The 14,795-nt window shown below is 46.6% G+C and overlaps 1 protein-coding gene across 2 annotated transcripts in view; it reads right to left on the bottom strand.

The window, feature by feature from the left end:
* The window catches only part of BRME1 (break repair meiotic recombinase recruitment factor 1), a 46,622-nt gene that overhangs the window by 21,614 nt on the left and 10,213 nt on the right, over window positions 1-14,795 (bottom strand). Inside the window, exons 1-5 of one of the 2 annotated variants that reach the window (XM_066593728.1) lie at window positions 14,676-14,794; window positions 13,080-13,116; window positions 9,788-9,987; window positions 8,622-9,428; window positions 2,104-2,225 (exon numbers count right to left, since the gene is read on the bottom strand). In XM_066593728.1, the coding sequence (XP_066449825.1) occupies window positions 2,104-2,225; window positions 8,622-9,428; window positions 9,788-9,987; window positions 13,080-13,104 (1,154 nt within the window). In that variant the 5' untranslated portion in view covers window positions 13,105-13,116; window positions 14,676-14,794. Of the gene's footprint in view, window positions 1-2,103; window positions 2,226-8,621; window positions 9,429-9,787; window positions 9,988-13,079; window positions 13,117-14,675; window position 14,795 lie in introns of those variants that run through there. The other variant, XM_066593729.1, reaches the window with a different exon arrangement.

Genomic DNA, 14,795 nt, shown 5'->3' with positions numbered 1-14,795 from the left:
ACATAGCAGAACCATCTCCCCCATTACATCCTGAGAGGTTACAATAACACGAGATAAGAGTCCTAAATCCTGCAGAAGACAAAGGTGAATCTCAGACGGAGATAAGGAGGCTATTGAGGTGGGCGGCCGACACCTTAGGGACACATGGGAGGAGGCAGCTGTGTCTACATGACATCTCCCATCACCTCACAGTGGAGCCAATATATCTTTTCACTAGAAGCTTTCACATTGTGTTTTTGCAGTGTGTGTTGGCGTAAAGGCCCCGGCTGCGAACTAGTTATCGTATATTGTTGGTTTGGCATACATTTACACTGAACAATTGGGTAGATTCAATTGTTCATTGGATCATAGGGTGCCTCTAATAGACCCTTCTACCACTTCTTTCTATTCAGCGAATCGTTAAGATGCCTGTGTAAACCAACCAAACGATTATTTTTAGGTCCGCATGAAAGATCCAATAACCAATAATATAACAGATTGCTCGGGGGGGCGTTTACACCTACCAGTTATTGTGCAGACCAATCGACGTAGCAATTGTCTGCACAATAATTGTACCGTGTAATAGGGCCCTTTTAGGACGATTAGGGCTCATTCACACGACCGTCATTTCGGCCAGTATTAGGTACATAATGCAGGGCCGAGTAATACGTGGTGAATGGAGTCAATGAAACTACATGCACTTTCATTGATCTGTTCACATTAGCGTGCAAACACTGCGTGTAGATACACACGTGAAAAAGGTCACAGCATGCTCTATTTCACAGCGTATCGTGCAGCGAGAACCCTATACTTGCCTATAAGTAGTACATTGGTTATGTTTGGCGATACATACATAACTCCACTAGAAGACAGAGCGGGAAATTAAAAAAAAAAAAGTCACACTGCGTGCGTGAGATACACGGTCATAAGTGGCAATAGCCGGCTCTCCCCCGGCTCACAGAGACTGGTAAAACACAGCGTGACCCATGCAACATTTTACGCATACGGTCGTGTGAGTGAGCCTTAATGGTTCAGATCGCAGGAATCTGAACGATAATCTCAAGTGTGCACGAGCCGAATGATGAACGAGAATTTGTTTGCTTATTGTTCATCATTTATCATGCAGGCATAAAAATCAAATGATGATTGGCCTGTGTAAACATTATGTTCATCTATGAATGACTGCCTGTTTACTGTGAATGCAGGGGGTGGCCAGAGTGATCTCCGGCATGCTCCGTCTTGAAAGCACAGGCGCACCTCGTGCTGGGACAGCTGTCGGGCACTTCTGCGTCCAACAATCATCCTGTGTAAAAGGGCCCTCATATGTCAGGAGGGTTTCCTAAAATATACTATACCTCTGATGGGTGCCAATGTACAGGCATCTGAAGTCCATAGACTTTATTGTTAAAAAAAAGGTATATCAAGTGGTATATGTATTTCGGATTGAATATCCATTTGTATGGAATGAACAGAATACAGGTGAGAAAATTGCGTAAGATTTGTGCATTGCTAGACACACAGATCTCGCACGAATATGAGCCGTATTCTTTTGAATGGGGTCATACATGTGAGCGATTTTTTTTTCCCCGCAACACACTGTAATGTGATGCAATGTGGGAAACAAACCGCGGCATGTCCTATGTTTCTTCCTGTTCTCTCATCGCAGCACCCATTGCGCATGTAATGCGAGGTCTCCTATTGAAAACAATAGGAGAAACTCTGTGATCATCTTCTGCAGCTGATAGATGCGGCAGAGGATCGCTGCTTACCCGAAGTGATGCGAGGCAGTTTTGACAAAAATGCCTCACATCTGCAAGGAAAATGCATGTTGGCGCGCGCAAAATGGGGCCGTGAATCTGTGCTCACTTGTGTGAAGTTAGCCTAATGCTGCAGTCAGCCTATGTGAGGGATGTGATGAACTACAGCAGCCCATGACATCCGGGGGTGACTGCAGCCTTTAAACAGACCAGGCATAGCGTAGGAGGTGCGATGTTGGATATAAGGCGAGTCGGGAATGGTGAGCTTAGAATGTTTTATAATGTGTGGGCTTGGGAAACACAGATTTGAAAAAAGAAACTCAAACTACTCCTTTATGGATAAACCAAATGTGGAATTATCACTCACCTCCTTGTATCCTGTGCTGGCGACGCATTCACTGATAGACTTGTTGGTGAAGAGTTGGCCTGCGGTGTCTCTTGTCTGTGCGCTGCTGAGGTCCATTGGTCACTGATGTGGTTCCCAACACTCTGTAAACACAAAGAGTCAGTACATGACAGATTGTAGTTAGTCTAAAGGCCCATTTACACGCAACAATTATAAATCAAAATTTGTTCAAATGGACAAAAGTCAGCGATAATCGTTAAGTGTGAAAGCGAAACTACCGCACACTTGTTGTTAGCAGTCGTTTAAGTTGACTTTTCTGTCAGATTATACAACCTCGTTAGCACTTGCTGGCTTCTCGTGCCTATAGCAAGCGCTGAGTAAGGAACGAGAAGCCAGAAAGCAGCTGGCAGGACTTACAGTTTGAAAGCACTGCACGAGCGCCAACAACCTTAGTGGTGATGTTAGCGCTGTTGAGTTGCTAAAACGCCTGTCAGCTCGTGTAAAAGGGGCTTAGGAGATCTTTTAAATGGGACGACAGTCATCTAAGCAACTGCATGAGTGCTGAAGTCACTGCTAAGGTCGTTAGCGCTCATGTAGACATCACCACTGGGTTACGGGCTTCTCGCTCAGCGCTTCACCTTCTTCACAGCGCTTCACATTCTTAACAGTGCAACGACAAGCCCGCGATCCAGCGATGTTTTTTATGCTGACTGAAACTCAGCGATTACTAATACTGAACCATTTTTTTAAAAATTTACACTAGATAAGAGCCCTTTCACCCGGGCCAATATCAGCTGTGGGCTGCATTCCCACGAGCGTATATCGGCTCGGTTTTCACGCCGAGCCGATATACGTCGTCCTCATGTGCAGGGCGGGGAGGATGGAAGAGCCCAGAAGCAAGAACTGAGTTCCCACCCTCTCTCTGCCTCCTCTCCACCCCTCTGCACTATTTGCAATAAAAGGAGGCGAGACGGGGCGGGGTTAGGTTCCGAGAATTAGCCCCGCCCTGTTCTGCCTCTCCCTATTGTAAATAGTGCAGAGGGGCAGAGAGGAGGCAGAGAGGGGGCGGAAGCTCAGTTCCTGCTTCTGGCTCTTCCATCCTTCCCCCCTGCAGATGAGGACGACGTATATCGGCTTGGCGTGAAAACTGAGCTGATATACGTTCGTGGGAATGCACCCTTAAATGAGTTCTTTTACGTGGCTCGACTGTCAAGCACAGATACACCTGACAGCCATCGCAGTGATACAGATCAGGGCGGAGATCGTTCCAGCCCAACCGCCTCCAATCACAGTAAACAGGCAGTCCTTCATAGGTGAGTGACTGCCTGTTTACACGGACCTATCAGCGTTCATTTTTTATTATTTATCATTCCTTTTCTATTTTCATTCCTTTATCCCCAATTCACTTCAGCAATCTGTCAGTAGTTCTAAAATGACTGCCAACTCCACAGAGGGGCCGGGGGGCAACAGTATGCGCTTATTTATTGGGAAATATAGGGACAAACGAATCAAATAAAAAACAGGTGTGATTAATAAAGGCTTCTATGTAACCTGCTGTGCCTGCATGACGGGGCTGTGTAACCCGGCCGATCGCAGATCTGTCCCCAACTCCAAGCATGGGACAGGCCGGGACACACTTCTATATTCCTTACGTAAAACGGAGGCAAAATACAGCAGTGTGATTAGCCCCCAACAGTGAAGACACGACACGGCTCCTAGCTACATGGCTGAATAGGAGGTTTTCTAGTGAACACATACAGAATATTGCAAAAATGCTTCTAATCACCTATTCTGTGCTTTACAAAAATTAAACGACGTCGCTGTCCGAGGGCTTGATGTTTTTTTGCCGGACAAGCTATATTTTTCAATGGTACTATGTAATGTACCGTATAATGTACTGAAAAATGTAAAAAAATTCTAAGTGGGAAAAAAAGAAATTCCGCCATCTTTGGGTGCGTCTTTTTTCTACGGGTACACACTGACAAAAAAAAACATGATAATCATATTCTATGGGTCTGTACAATTACTGCGATACCAAATTTATATAGTTTTTTTTTGCTGCAGAACTTACATTATTTTTCAAAGATAGTTAAAAGGTGTTTTCCAGTGAAATACTATTGATGACCTATCATCAGGACAGGCCATCAAGACTTGGTCGTCTGCTGTCCACAGCTCAGGACCCCGACCGATCAGCTGAGTAAACACATGCTGTCAGTGCCGCAGTAACACACAGGTCGGAGAGGAAGCCTTCGTGTAGTGGCAGTGGAAACCGTGCCTGCGGTTAGAAGCGCCAGCCACTATAAGGAGGTTGTCGCGGAGGCTTCCGCTCTGACATCTGTGTATTTGGAGCAAAAGTCTCCGTGCCAACCTCCAATGTAGTGGCTGGCACTTGTATGTGTAGGCACGACTCCTGTTGATTTCAATGAAAGCCGTGCCTGCAGCTACAAGCGCCAGCCACTACACGGAGACTTCCGCTGGCTCAGCTGATCGGTCAGGATCCCGAGCGGCGGACCCCGGACGATCAACTATTGATGACCTATCCTGATGATAGGTTATCATCAATAGTATTTTCCTGGAAAGCCCCTTTAATTTTTTTAAAAATAAGTTTCTGCTGCCGTATACTGACAGCCATAACTTTTTTATTTTTCCATTAACATAGTTGTGCGAGGGCCCATTTTTAGCGGGAAGTCCTGCAGTTTCTATTAGTACCATTTTGGAGTACAAACGACTTTTTGATTGCTTTTAATTACATGATTTCCTGGAGATGGGGGAAGACGCAATTATGACGTTCATTTTTTTTCCTGACGGTGTTCACCATGCATGGTAAGTAAAATGTTACTTTGATAGATCGGACTTTTGGGCCTCTGTCCATGGCCGAGGCGGAATATCACCAGCGATATTCCGCCGTGGGGGACGAGGGGAAAGAGCTGACAGGTCTCAGCTGTGAGCCTATCTAAGAGATAGGCTCACCGCGGAGAAAAGCGGCATGCCACGACTTAAATCCCGCGAGCAGATAATCTCTATGATTCTGGCTATGATTCTCTGCTCATGGACACCGGCGCTGCGTTTTCCATAGCAACTGTATGGAAAGTTTAACACGCCAGTGGATCATCACCTGTGGTCAGGCAGCCTTAATGACGCAGCAATACAAAATATGTTTTTTTGTTTTATTATTTAGACTCTTTTATTATAAATATGGCAAAAGGTTTTTACTTTTATTACCTTTTATTTTTTTTAATAATTAGTAAAACTTTTTAAAACTTATTTTTTAGTCTCTAGAGGGCATTCTATTAAGCCAAGCCATGGACAAGACTTGATAGGCACTCTACAATGGTAGCCCGGGGGCCTTTCAGAAGGTCCCCGGCTGCCATGACAATGTGGGGGGACATTACAGGACCCTACATGGGGGGACTGTACAGGACGCCCAAACATCAGCCGTGGCATTTAAATGCTGCTCTGAGAATTGATGGCGGCATTTAAAGGGTTAGCTGGAGGTAACAGCCGGCACCCGCATTGTATGGAGCGGGATTGACACGCGATCCTCCTCAATACGTACCCCGAAGCTGCAGGACGTGTATGCCCTGTGTCCTTAAAATGTTAAGGATTTAATCCCCATTTACACACAAAGATGATCGCTCAAAATTCGTTTGAAAGATAGGGAGAATGACAGTTTGAGGGATCATTTTGCATAAGCTGCTAATGGGCACTAATGCCCATTAGCAGCTTATTAGCTTCATTTGCATGTATATGAGCCTCCCTGAGCTGTGTACAGAGAACTGCAGGTGGTCTGTTATCTGCATACAGCCCCTTTGTTCTGCCACAGGACTGCAGCTGAATACAAAGTTATCAGCGCTCCCGTGGAAAATCATCGTTGTGTGCCATCTCTGCTACTAGCTGCCCGGCCGAATGGATTTTAAACTCAACATAAAATCATTGTTCGGACGAAAAGCAAACGATGGTAGCATTTACACGCAATGATTATCGCTCAAAAGATATCGTTGGAGCGAATTTTGAGCGATAATCGTCCCGTGTAAATGGGGCTTTACTCTCCAACTCATTCTGTTATACTCTTATCGCTTTCTTTTTTTTCCCATTGCTTTGGTATATATCTATCGCAAAGAAATAAAAACAAAAAAGGAGAAAGAGATAAGAGAGTAACAGAATGAGTTGGAGCCTTGATCAGTGGGGTGAGCCGGCCTGAGAGTTTTATTGCCCCTAAATTAATGTAAAGCAGAGACCTGCTGCCCCTCTGTCCGTGGTGCGGATTCCTAGATGTTATTGAAGCAACATCAATTTAGAGACCATAAAACTTTCTCACTGCTCATCTGCGCACTAATTAACCCCTTCCTGCACCATAAGCTACATTTACATCATTGGCATGTGGGACTAAGCACACTGCGCTGTACATCTAGGGCATAGTAATAGCGTGGGGATTGTATAAGAGAATGGGAACGACAGGACGATCGCATTTTACACATGACGACTGGAGAACGACTGAACGGTGACTTTTATGTCAGCACAAAATGAAGGACGAACGATAAGCGGATGAATTACCATTTGTCATTCAGTCGTTTGCCTTATTTCCATTGAACGATTATCGTACAAATTTACACGATCCAATTCAGTGTAAAAGGGCGTAATTACAGGGAGTTTTTCACACGTGATCTCTGCGTGTTGCTCAATGCACAGATCGGCCTCGGTCAGATGGGCGATTTTTTGTGCGATCTGCGCATGCGATCGCCGTTTTTATAGAACCATTGCTTTGCAATGGTATCGGACACATGAGCGCTTTTTATGCGCTCGTCCGATTTATTATAGAACAGAAATCGCAGATCACGCCTATCTGCGATCTGCGATTCCTGTTCTCTATATGCGCTCAATGGGGCCGGCGGCAGCAGCGCCGACCCCATTGAGAACATATACTACACAAATCATTCTCCTCTGCCACAGCTGTAAAAGCTGTGGCAGAGAAGAATGATGTTTGCCCATTGAATTCAATGGAGCCGGCAATACAGCCGGCTCCATTGAAAGCAATGGGCTACGGGCGATCTCAGGATGAATTTTCGGGAAGGGCTTAAAAATATAAGCCCTTCCCTGAAAATCATCCAAAACTGAATGACAGCTGAGAGCTGCCCCTGATTGGTCCCTGTGCTGAGCCAATCAGAGGCAGCACTCACTCACCCATTCATGAATGGGTGAGTGAGAGCTGCCTCTGATTGGTGAGGGCTGTGACCAATCAGAGGCAGCTCATTCAGCAGGCGGGGATTTTAAATCCCCGGCTGCTGAATACTACTCACAGCAGTTCAGGAGAACTGCCGGCCGGCCGCGGCTGAACTCCTTCTGCCGGGACAAGGTGAGTATATATTTTTTTTTTATTTTTTACACAGTTTTGGATGGTTTTCAGGGAAGGGCTTATATTTTTAAGCCCTTCCCGACAATTCATCCCGCGATCGCCCGCAGCGCATTGCTTTCAATGGAGCCAGTTGTATTGCCGGCTCCATTGAATTCAATGCACTGGACAGCGCTGCACTGCTCCGGCCCGTTTCTAATGAAACGCGGCTAGGAGCAGATTTTTCGGGCGATTTTTCGGCCCCGGTCACGCGATTTGCGGATGCGCATCCATCATGCGATCTGCAAATCACGGGAAACAACGCCCGTGTGACCAAGGCCATCGCATGTGAAAAGAACCCATTATTTTAAATCGGTTAATTTACATGAGTGATTATTCTGTCGGTCTGAGAGGCTGAGAAAGAAAATTGCAGCACATCCTATTTTTTGGTAGTGTTGTCCATTATTTCCTATGGGAGACAAACAAATGGCATCGTCTCATGTGATGTGCATGCAAGTGAAATTATCATCATTATAAGTATGGGAACAACCCGCGATTTTTTTCATACGTGTGAAACTTGCATTTTAGTCTGACAGCTATTCCTTCTGACCACATTATACACATACATGATCAGTTTAGCTGTCCACGCATGTCTTCTCAGTAGGGAGAGGGAAATAAGTCGCTGCTTGACCCCACTGGCGACTTATCTCTCATAAGAACAAAGGATGAAGTATGTCCAAATCCAACATGCTGCTTCCCGACATCTGCCATTGGAGGAGAGCGGGATCACTTCCCTCTACACATTAGATGGTCCGCTGGTAAAATCAATGGGTTTCGCTGTCGTTCATTTAATGTGTACAGCCATGTTAAATCGCAAGCTCTATTTTTTTAAAGGGCATTTATTACACCACTTTTCAATTCTTTGTGTACACCGAGAAACCTGTTAATCTAGCTGATCCAGACAGGTAGAGGCCGGTGGGTCCGCACCCCTGTGATATTTAGACCCATTCCAAGCGACTATTTAAAGCATGCCTTTTCTGAAATGTCATGGCGTTTCAGAATACAACACGCATGACTACAATGGCCGTGCCTGTCCTGAGTTCATTCTGCCTATGGTTTGAACAGCATGAAGTTAGTGACAGGTTTATTTGATTTTCTTTGGCACATTATTAGTTCTGCCTGAAGCATTCCTTTAAAACACATAACGTACCTTTCTGGAATCATAATAGCTCTTATCCAAGGCTCCCAGGAGCCGTCTGTCCGGCAGGTCCAGGCCATTGGTCAGTCCTTTGGGATCCTCACACCTGACATCAGTCTGGTGTGACGGGATACTTTCCACTCCACACAGGAGAGTTGGGTCTGTCGGCTTTGCCCAGGTCTCTCCTGGTGATCCTACAACTTGTGGTTCTGATTTGGGATCTTGGCAACGTTCCTCGTCCCTTCCCTGAAGCTTCACATCGCAGTCAGGTAAGCGGGTCACATCTTTTATTCCCTGGGAATCCTGCTGGTCTGAATGGAAGGCGATTTCTGGAATATTTGGAGTGTTTGATACATCTGGAAGATCTGAGGTTTCTTTAATGGCTTGAACTTTCTGGGATGCTTCTTGTAAATCAAGCTTTTGTTCTTGAGAGCTCTCCTTTGTCTCATAGACATCTCCTGCCCTACAACCATTCACATCACCTGTCTTATATCTCCCCTCCATAATGGGGTAATCAGAGGTATCACTCATCTGATAGTCTCCATTTACTTGCCCGCTGATGTCTATGGTCTCTGTAATACTGGCGCCTGCCATGTCTGTCTCATTAGGGCATAGGACGTCACTTTCGGCCATTTCTATGGGCAAAGAGCAGATATTACCCGTGAGACCATCATTGACTTGTTCTGTAGCGTCTGTCTCTATCAGGACGATGTTGTCTCCAGCATTTACATCATGATGATCCTCCTGGTAGCAGGCTGGGGGTCTGGCAGTAAGTGGCAATGGAGAGGACACTTCTGGATTAGTTGCATCAGCGGGGCTCTAAAATAAATGAAGAAGTAAACATTTTTGTGTTACATTGACAGACTGCACAAGAGCTGATGCTAATGATATCGCTGCTCCAGATGTGATATCATCACTAATGTGAGGAACTCAACAGATCTACCAGTAAAGAAGAACGGACCCCACTCCACCGACCGCATCATTGTGGCCCCTTCATCTGCTGTGGTCTATGGTCCAACTATTCAGTACCATCACTATGCCACCACATCTAGAGTATTATGCCTAGAGCACACAAGCATATAAAAGCTCGTGGGTGTTGTGTCCGCGGTTCCGTATGCAGTCCATGTATACTGCGCTGCTGACCTCACTACACATATATAAGATTTTGAGATACTCGCCGAGCAGGGTCCTGGCTGGTGGTCATCAGTCTCATCATCCATGTTCTGATGAGGAGCTTCCACGTTTTTGTTGTGGTCCACTAAAGAGGCGTCTTCCTTCACATGGCTCTCTGCAGACTCCTTTGGGTCGGGCTGTGAAGCGCTCGGTCCTGGAGACATGACACTGCTTTTTGCCATGTTTCTAGAAGTGGAGTTGGAATCTGACGAGTGGAAATACATGAATGACTTAAAGAGAATCTCTGCCTGTAGTCAATACTTCCCATATTGTTTTGCAAATATATCCCTAGTTATCAGGCCTTGATGACCGGTTCATCCGTTTCTATATGGGAAGGAATTGGCGGTTGTCCCAGTCCCAAAGGAAAGCTTTCTTACTGTAGAAACAGCAAAAACGTATTGTTGCCATTCACTGCACTGATGCCTCTACCCCATGCAACCACTACACCGATACCTCCTTCCTGTGCCAGCCAATGCACTGATGCCTCTACATCGTGCCAGCGACTGCACTGATGCCTCTACCCCGTGCCAGCCACTGCACTGATGCCTCTACCCCGTGCCAGTCACTGCACTGATGCCTCTACCCCATGCAACCACTACACCGATACCTCCTTCCTGTGCCAGCCACTGCACTGATGCCTCTACATCGTGCCAGCGACTGCACTGATGCCTCTACCCCGTGCCAGCCACTGCACTGATGCCTCTGCCCCGTGCCAGCCACTGCACTGATGCCTCTGCCCCGTGCCAGCCACTGCACTGATGCCTCTACCCCGTGCCAGTCACTGCACTGATGCCTCTACCCCGTGCCAGCCACTGCACTGATGCCTCTACCACTTGACAGCCACTCCACTGATGCCTCTACCCAATGCCAGCCACTACACTGATGCCTCTACCCCGTGCCAGCCACTGCACTGATGCCTCTACCACTTGACAGCCACTCCACTGATGCCTCTACCCAATGCCAGCCACAACACTGATGCCTCTACCCCATGCCAGCCACTGAACTGATGCCTCTACACCCAGGCTAGCCATTGCATTGATGCTTCTACCCCATGCCAGCCACTGCACTAATGCCTCCACCCTGTGTCAGTTACTACACTGGTAGCCCTTTTCGCTATAGAATACAATGTGACCCCCTAATGCAGGGGTGTAAGAAGCCTAACTGTTATCTTTCTACAACTAGTCAATAAACTTTGCAGCATGGGGTGCTTTTCAGTTACAGCGAACATGAACTACAATCGCTCTCTGTAGACGCACACAATGGTCGTTCATACTTCTTCAAACTCGCTGTAGTAACTATTTCCAGTGACTGAACAATAGTTGTTCTGCGTGAAGCCATTCTAGTAGCCTTTGTTCTCCGATCCTCCAACTCTTGTCTCCACGACTTACCTTGAGCTGCACCAGTTCTCTAGAACGCGCTAATCAGGTGACTTCCCAACACCCACAGCTTAAAGTGTGTCCTAAAATCACATCTTTTTAAGGAGGCCTACCACATTGTCTTATCTAAAGGCCCTTTTACACGCTACGATTATTGCTTAAACAACCGCACACCTGAATGAAATTGTAAACGAACTGCAGGCATTTTTAAAATAAAATGACTCACACCTACTAATCTGTATTGTCACTTATTAGTTTCTGTAAACCCAGGGGGGGGGGGGGGAGTTGCACAAGAGATTATCTGGCCTGCAGAGTCCATTGTCTTTCTCCCTTGTATACACAATGAGTATGTTGTCCCCCCCCCCCATTGGCATATGTAAACACTGCACTCATTGTGTATGCAAAGCAAACAAAACACTCTTTAAGTTGCTGAAAAGACTAAACTATCTGCAATTATATGGAGCGAATTCTCAGCAGCTTCACGATTGATTTTATGCTGGCTAAATACCAGCGCTGTAATAATAATTGAACGAATAGTGCATGACTGACCGCGTTTACACATAAGGATTATCGCTTGAGTTCAGCGGTTTGAACAAAGTTTGAGCGATTATCATTGCGTGTAAAGGGGCCTTAACTCTTCTTCATCGACCCCGTTTCTACATTCTCCATCAGAATCTGATTCCTTCATCTGGCAGTATCCCCCACACTCAAAAACACACGTCCCACCTGTACATACACAGATACCGGCTCATATAGCTGTGTGTACAGTATCCTATTTATATAAAAGATGGACGGACTATAGAATAGCAGAAGCACTGCTACCTCATGTGTCACAATACTTCCTCATAGATTGTAAGCTCTTGTGTCACCCTAGTTCCTCATAGATTGTAAGCTCTTGTGATCAGGACCCTCACCCCTATTTTCTCATAGATTGTAAGCTCTTGTGAGCAGCACCCTCACCCCTATTTTCTCATAGATTGTAAGCTCTTGTGAGCAGCACCCTCACCCCTATTTTCTCATAGATTGCAAGCTCTTGTGAGCAGCGCCTTCACCCCTATTTCCTCATAGATTGTAAGCTCTTGTGAGCAGCACCCTCACCCCTATTTTCTCATACATTTTAAGCTCTTGTGATCAGGACCCTCACCCCTATTTTCTCATAGATTTTAAGTTCTTGTGATCAGGACCCTCACCCCTATTTCCTCATAGACTGTAAGCTCTTGTGATCAGGACCCTCACCCCTATTTTCTCATACATTTTAAGTTCTTGTGATCAGGACCCTCACTACTCTTTCCTCATAGATTGTAAACTATTGTGTAACCCCGATTTCCTCATATATTACAACTTGTAATATATCTTACTAGAGGAAAATGCTTCCTTCTCCACCGACATTTCTGCACTGATCACTCACTCTGCATGCACTGATTAGACCTGTACACAGCCAGATCAGATAACCGCAGTAGAAGTCTATGAAAGGGGAAGAGGAGGAGACAAGCATAATTTATCTATTCTATGCTAATCTGGTCAGTCAGTGTACAGAGTTGTGGATATTCATCTTATAAGCAGAGTAATCAGCCCAGAAGTGTCTGATAAGTGGAAAAGGGGCGTTTGCCTCTAATAAGAAATATTACAAAGTGTTATCTATTTTGTTGTATTATGGATTTATAAAAAAAAAAAAAGTTTTGCTATTCTTTGAAGACGTATTCTGGTCAGTGGATAATATTACATGTCCTCCCTATTTCACAGTCCGGATCCCCTCTCCCGTTTCTGTAATGTAGTTGAGAATGGGGCAGAGATAGCCGAACATGGCACTCGGCTATTTCCATCAGTCCAATTAAAGTGAATGGAGCGGCACGATTCCATTCATTTCACAGCGGCCGCGGTCTGTAAGTGGCCACACATGATAGTGACTCTGCATCCTCACTTGTGGCCTTCCTTTTCCTCTTCATTGCTTCAGATACCTAAAAGAGAAAAAATGGGGAATCGTCTTTACAAATGTGTTCATTGCAGCCCAAATATTCTGACAAGGGGGAGACATCAGGCCGGCGGCACACGAACGGGTCGGATTCCGCACGTGGGAGCCGGCCCTGTACGGGACTGGCGTCCGCGTGTACCTGTATTTCTCTGGGCGGCTCGCCGTCGGATACACGCAGTACAGTTTTTGTTTTTTTTTAATCGCGGCTTTTACTGCGCCGTCGCTATGCGAAGATGCGGAATCGGCGATCTTTCCACAATTGCAGAAGGGCCACGGGGTCGGATGGCTTCCATCGACTTCGCACTTGTGTGAGCGGACATGTGAATGTTCGACTCTTGCTAACGGATGCGGAATGCTGCGGATCGTGATGATCGTGGATTCCGCAATCCGAATCCGCCCGTGTGCAGCCGACCTAAAGGGGGTTTCCAGCATTAGAATAAAGCGTCTGCTGTGTTTGCAGAAACAGCGCCACCTATGTTCACGTGCCGAGTCTGGTATTGCAGTTTACTCCGCTCACATGAATGGGGATGAGCCGCAACACCAGACTTGTGGAAACACAGCAGGCTCTTCTTTCTGGCCTCCAACAAACCCCTTTAAGCTGCTCTCCAGCCATGGGATGCGATACAAGTGGCGTGACCCAGAATCGTGGACGCCGTGGTCTCTACAACAACGGGGTACTCTCCCAGAGATCCTTGGCTGTAGATCACATTGGTGGAAACCGTTTGATAATATCTTTCTTCTAGGCTGAGATACGACCTCTTGAAGTTACAGGCCCAAAGCCTGAGGCTGCACTACTGACACTGCGATCCCTGATCGCTCTCAGCTGCAGCGCTGACATGGAGACCTTTATTGAATACATGACCGTTATGTGTGGACCGCGATTTGGAGCCGCGCACCATCTCCATGACAACAGAAACCAGAATTGGTCAGGCTGTCATCAGAACCTGTCAGTAGTGCAGCCTCAGGCTCCGGCCTGTAATGTTAGGCGATCACCTGAGCATAGAGGATACTGGCCAGCTTAGCGGGGACTAGAACATGGCGGTCTGTACGGTTGGTGCGGCCCCTGGATATAGAATGTAGCGTGGCCCCATCCTGCAATGATTAGGTCCTGGCCCTCCGGCCAGAGTCACGCGAGGCGCATCGGCGTATTTTTCTGTACGTTTGGCGCCCAGAAGGCATTTTCATTGGCACCCAGCAGAAAAAACATGCACTGATTGACACGGCTAATTAGTCGGGCGCTCCAGATGCTCTTTCACCTGTGGAGGCTCACGCGTCTCCGAGCGTATTTTGTGCATATTGACTCCTATGGGGGCTTTTGATGCGCAAATGTGTAGGAAGATGGAGCGAAGATGGAGCGCGCTGAGCTTTTTTGGGGGGGGGGGGGGGGGGGGGTTGCACAAAAACCCCACCGAAATCTACGGGTTCTATTCTATGTATGATCGGTAGAGGTCACATGACCGGCCACCTCACAGCCAGACATTCCTCAGCCCTTCCTAGAACTCCCATCATCCCCAACAACAGCCCATTCGGTCTTCTGTTATATACCTCCTATAGACCTGCTGTATGTAGTATACACCGGCTCCGAGCAGAGGCGGCACTATAGGCAGGGTACATATATGCACACAGCTTATTACACAGGACGCTTCAGCTCCTCCCCTGCTTTCT

This window comes from Eleutherodactylus coqui, chromosome 2, assembly GCF_035609145.1.
Source record: "Eleutherodactylus coqui strain aEleCoq1 chromosome 2, aEleCoq1.hap1, whole genome shotgun sequence".
NCBI classification, from domain to species: Eukaryota; Metazoa; Chordata; class Amphibia; order Anura; family Eleutherodactylidae; genus Eleutherodactylus; species Eleutherodactylus coqui.
Note: the sequence above shows the minus strand (reverse complement) of the source record. Positions and strands in the feature narration are given on the sequence as shown.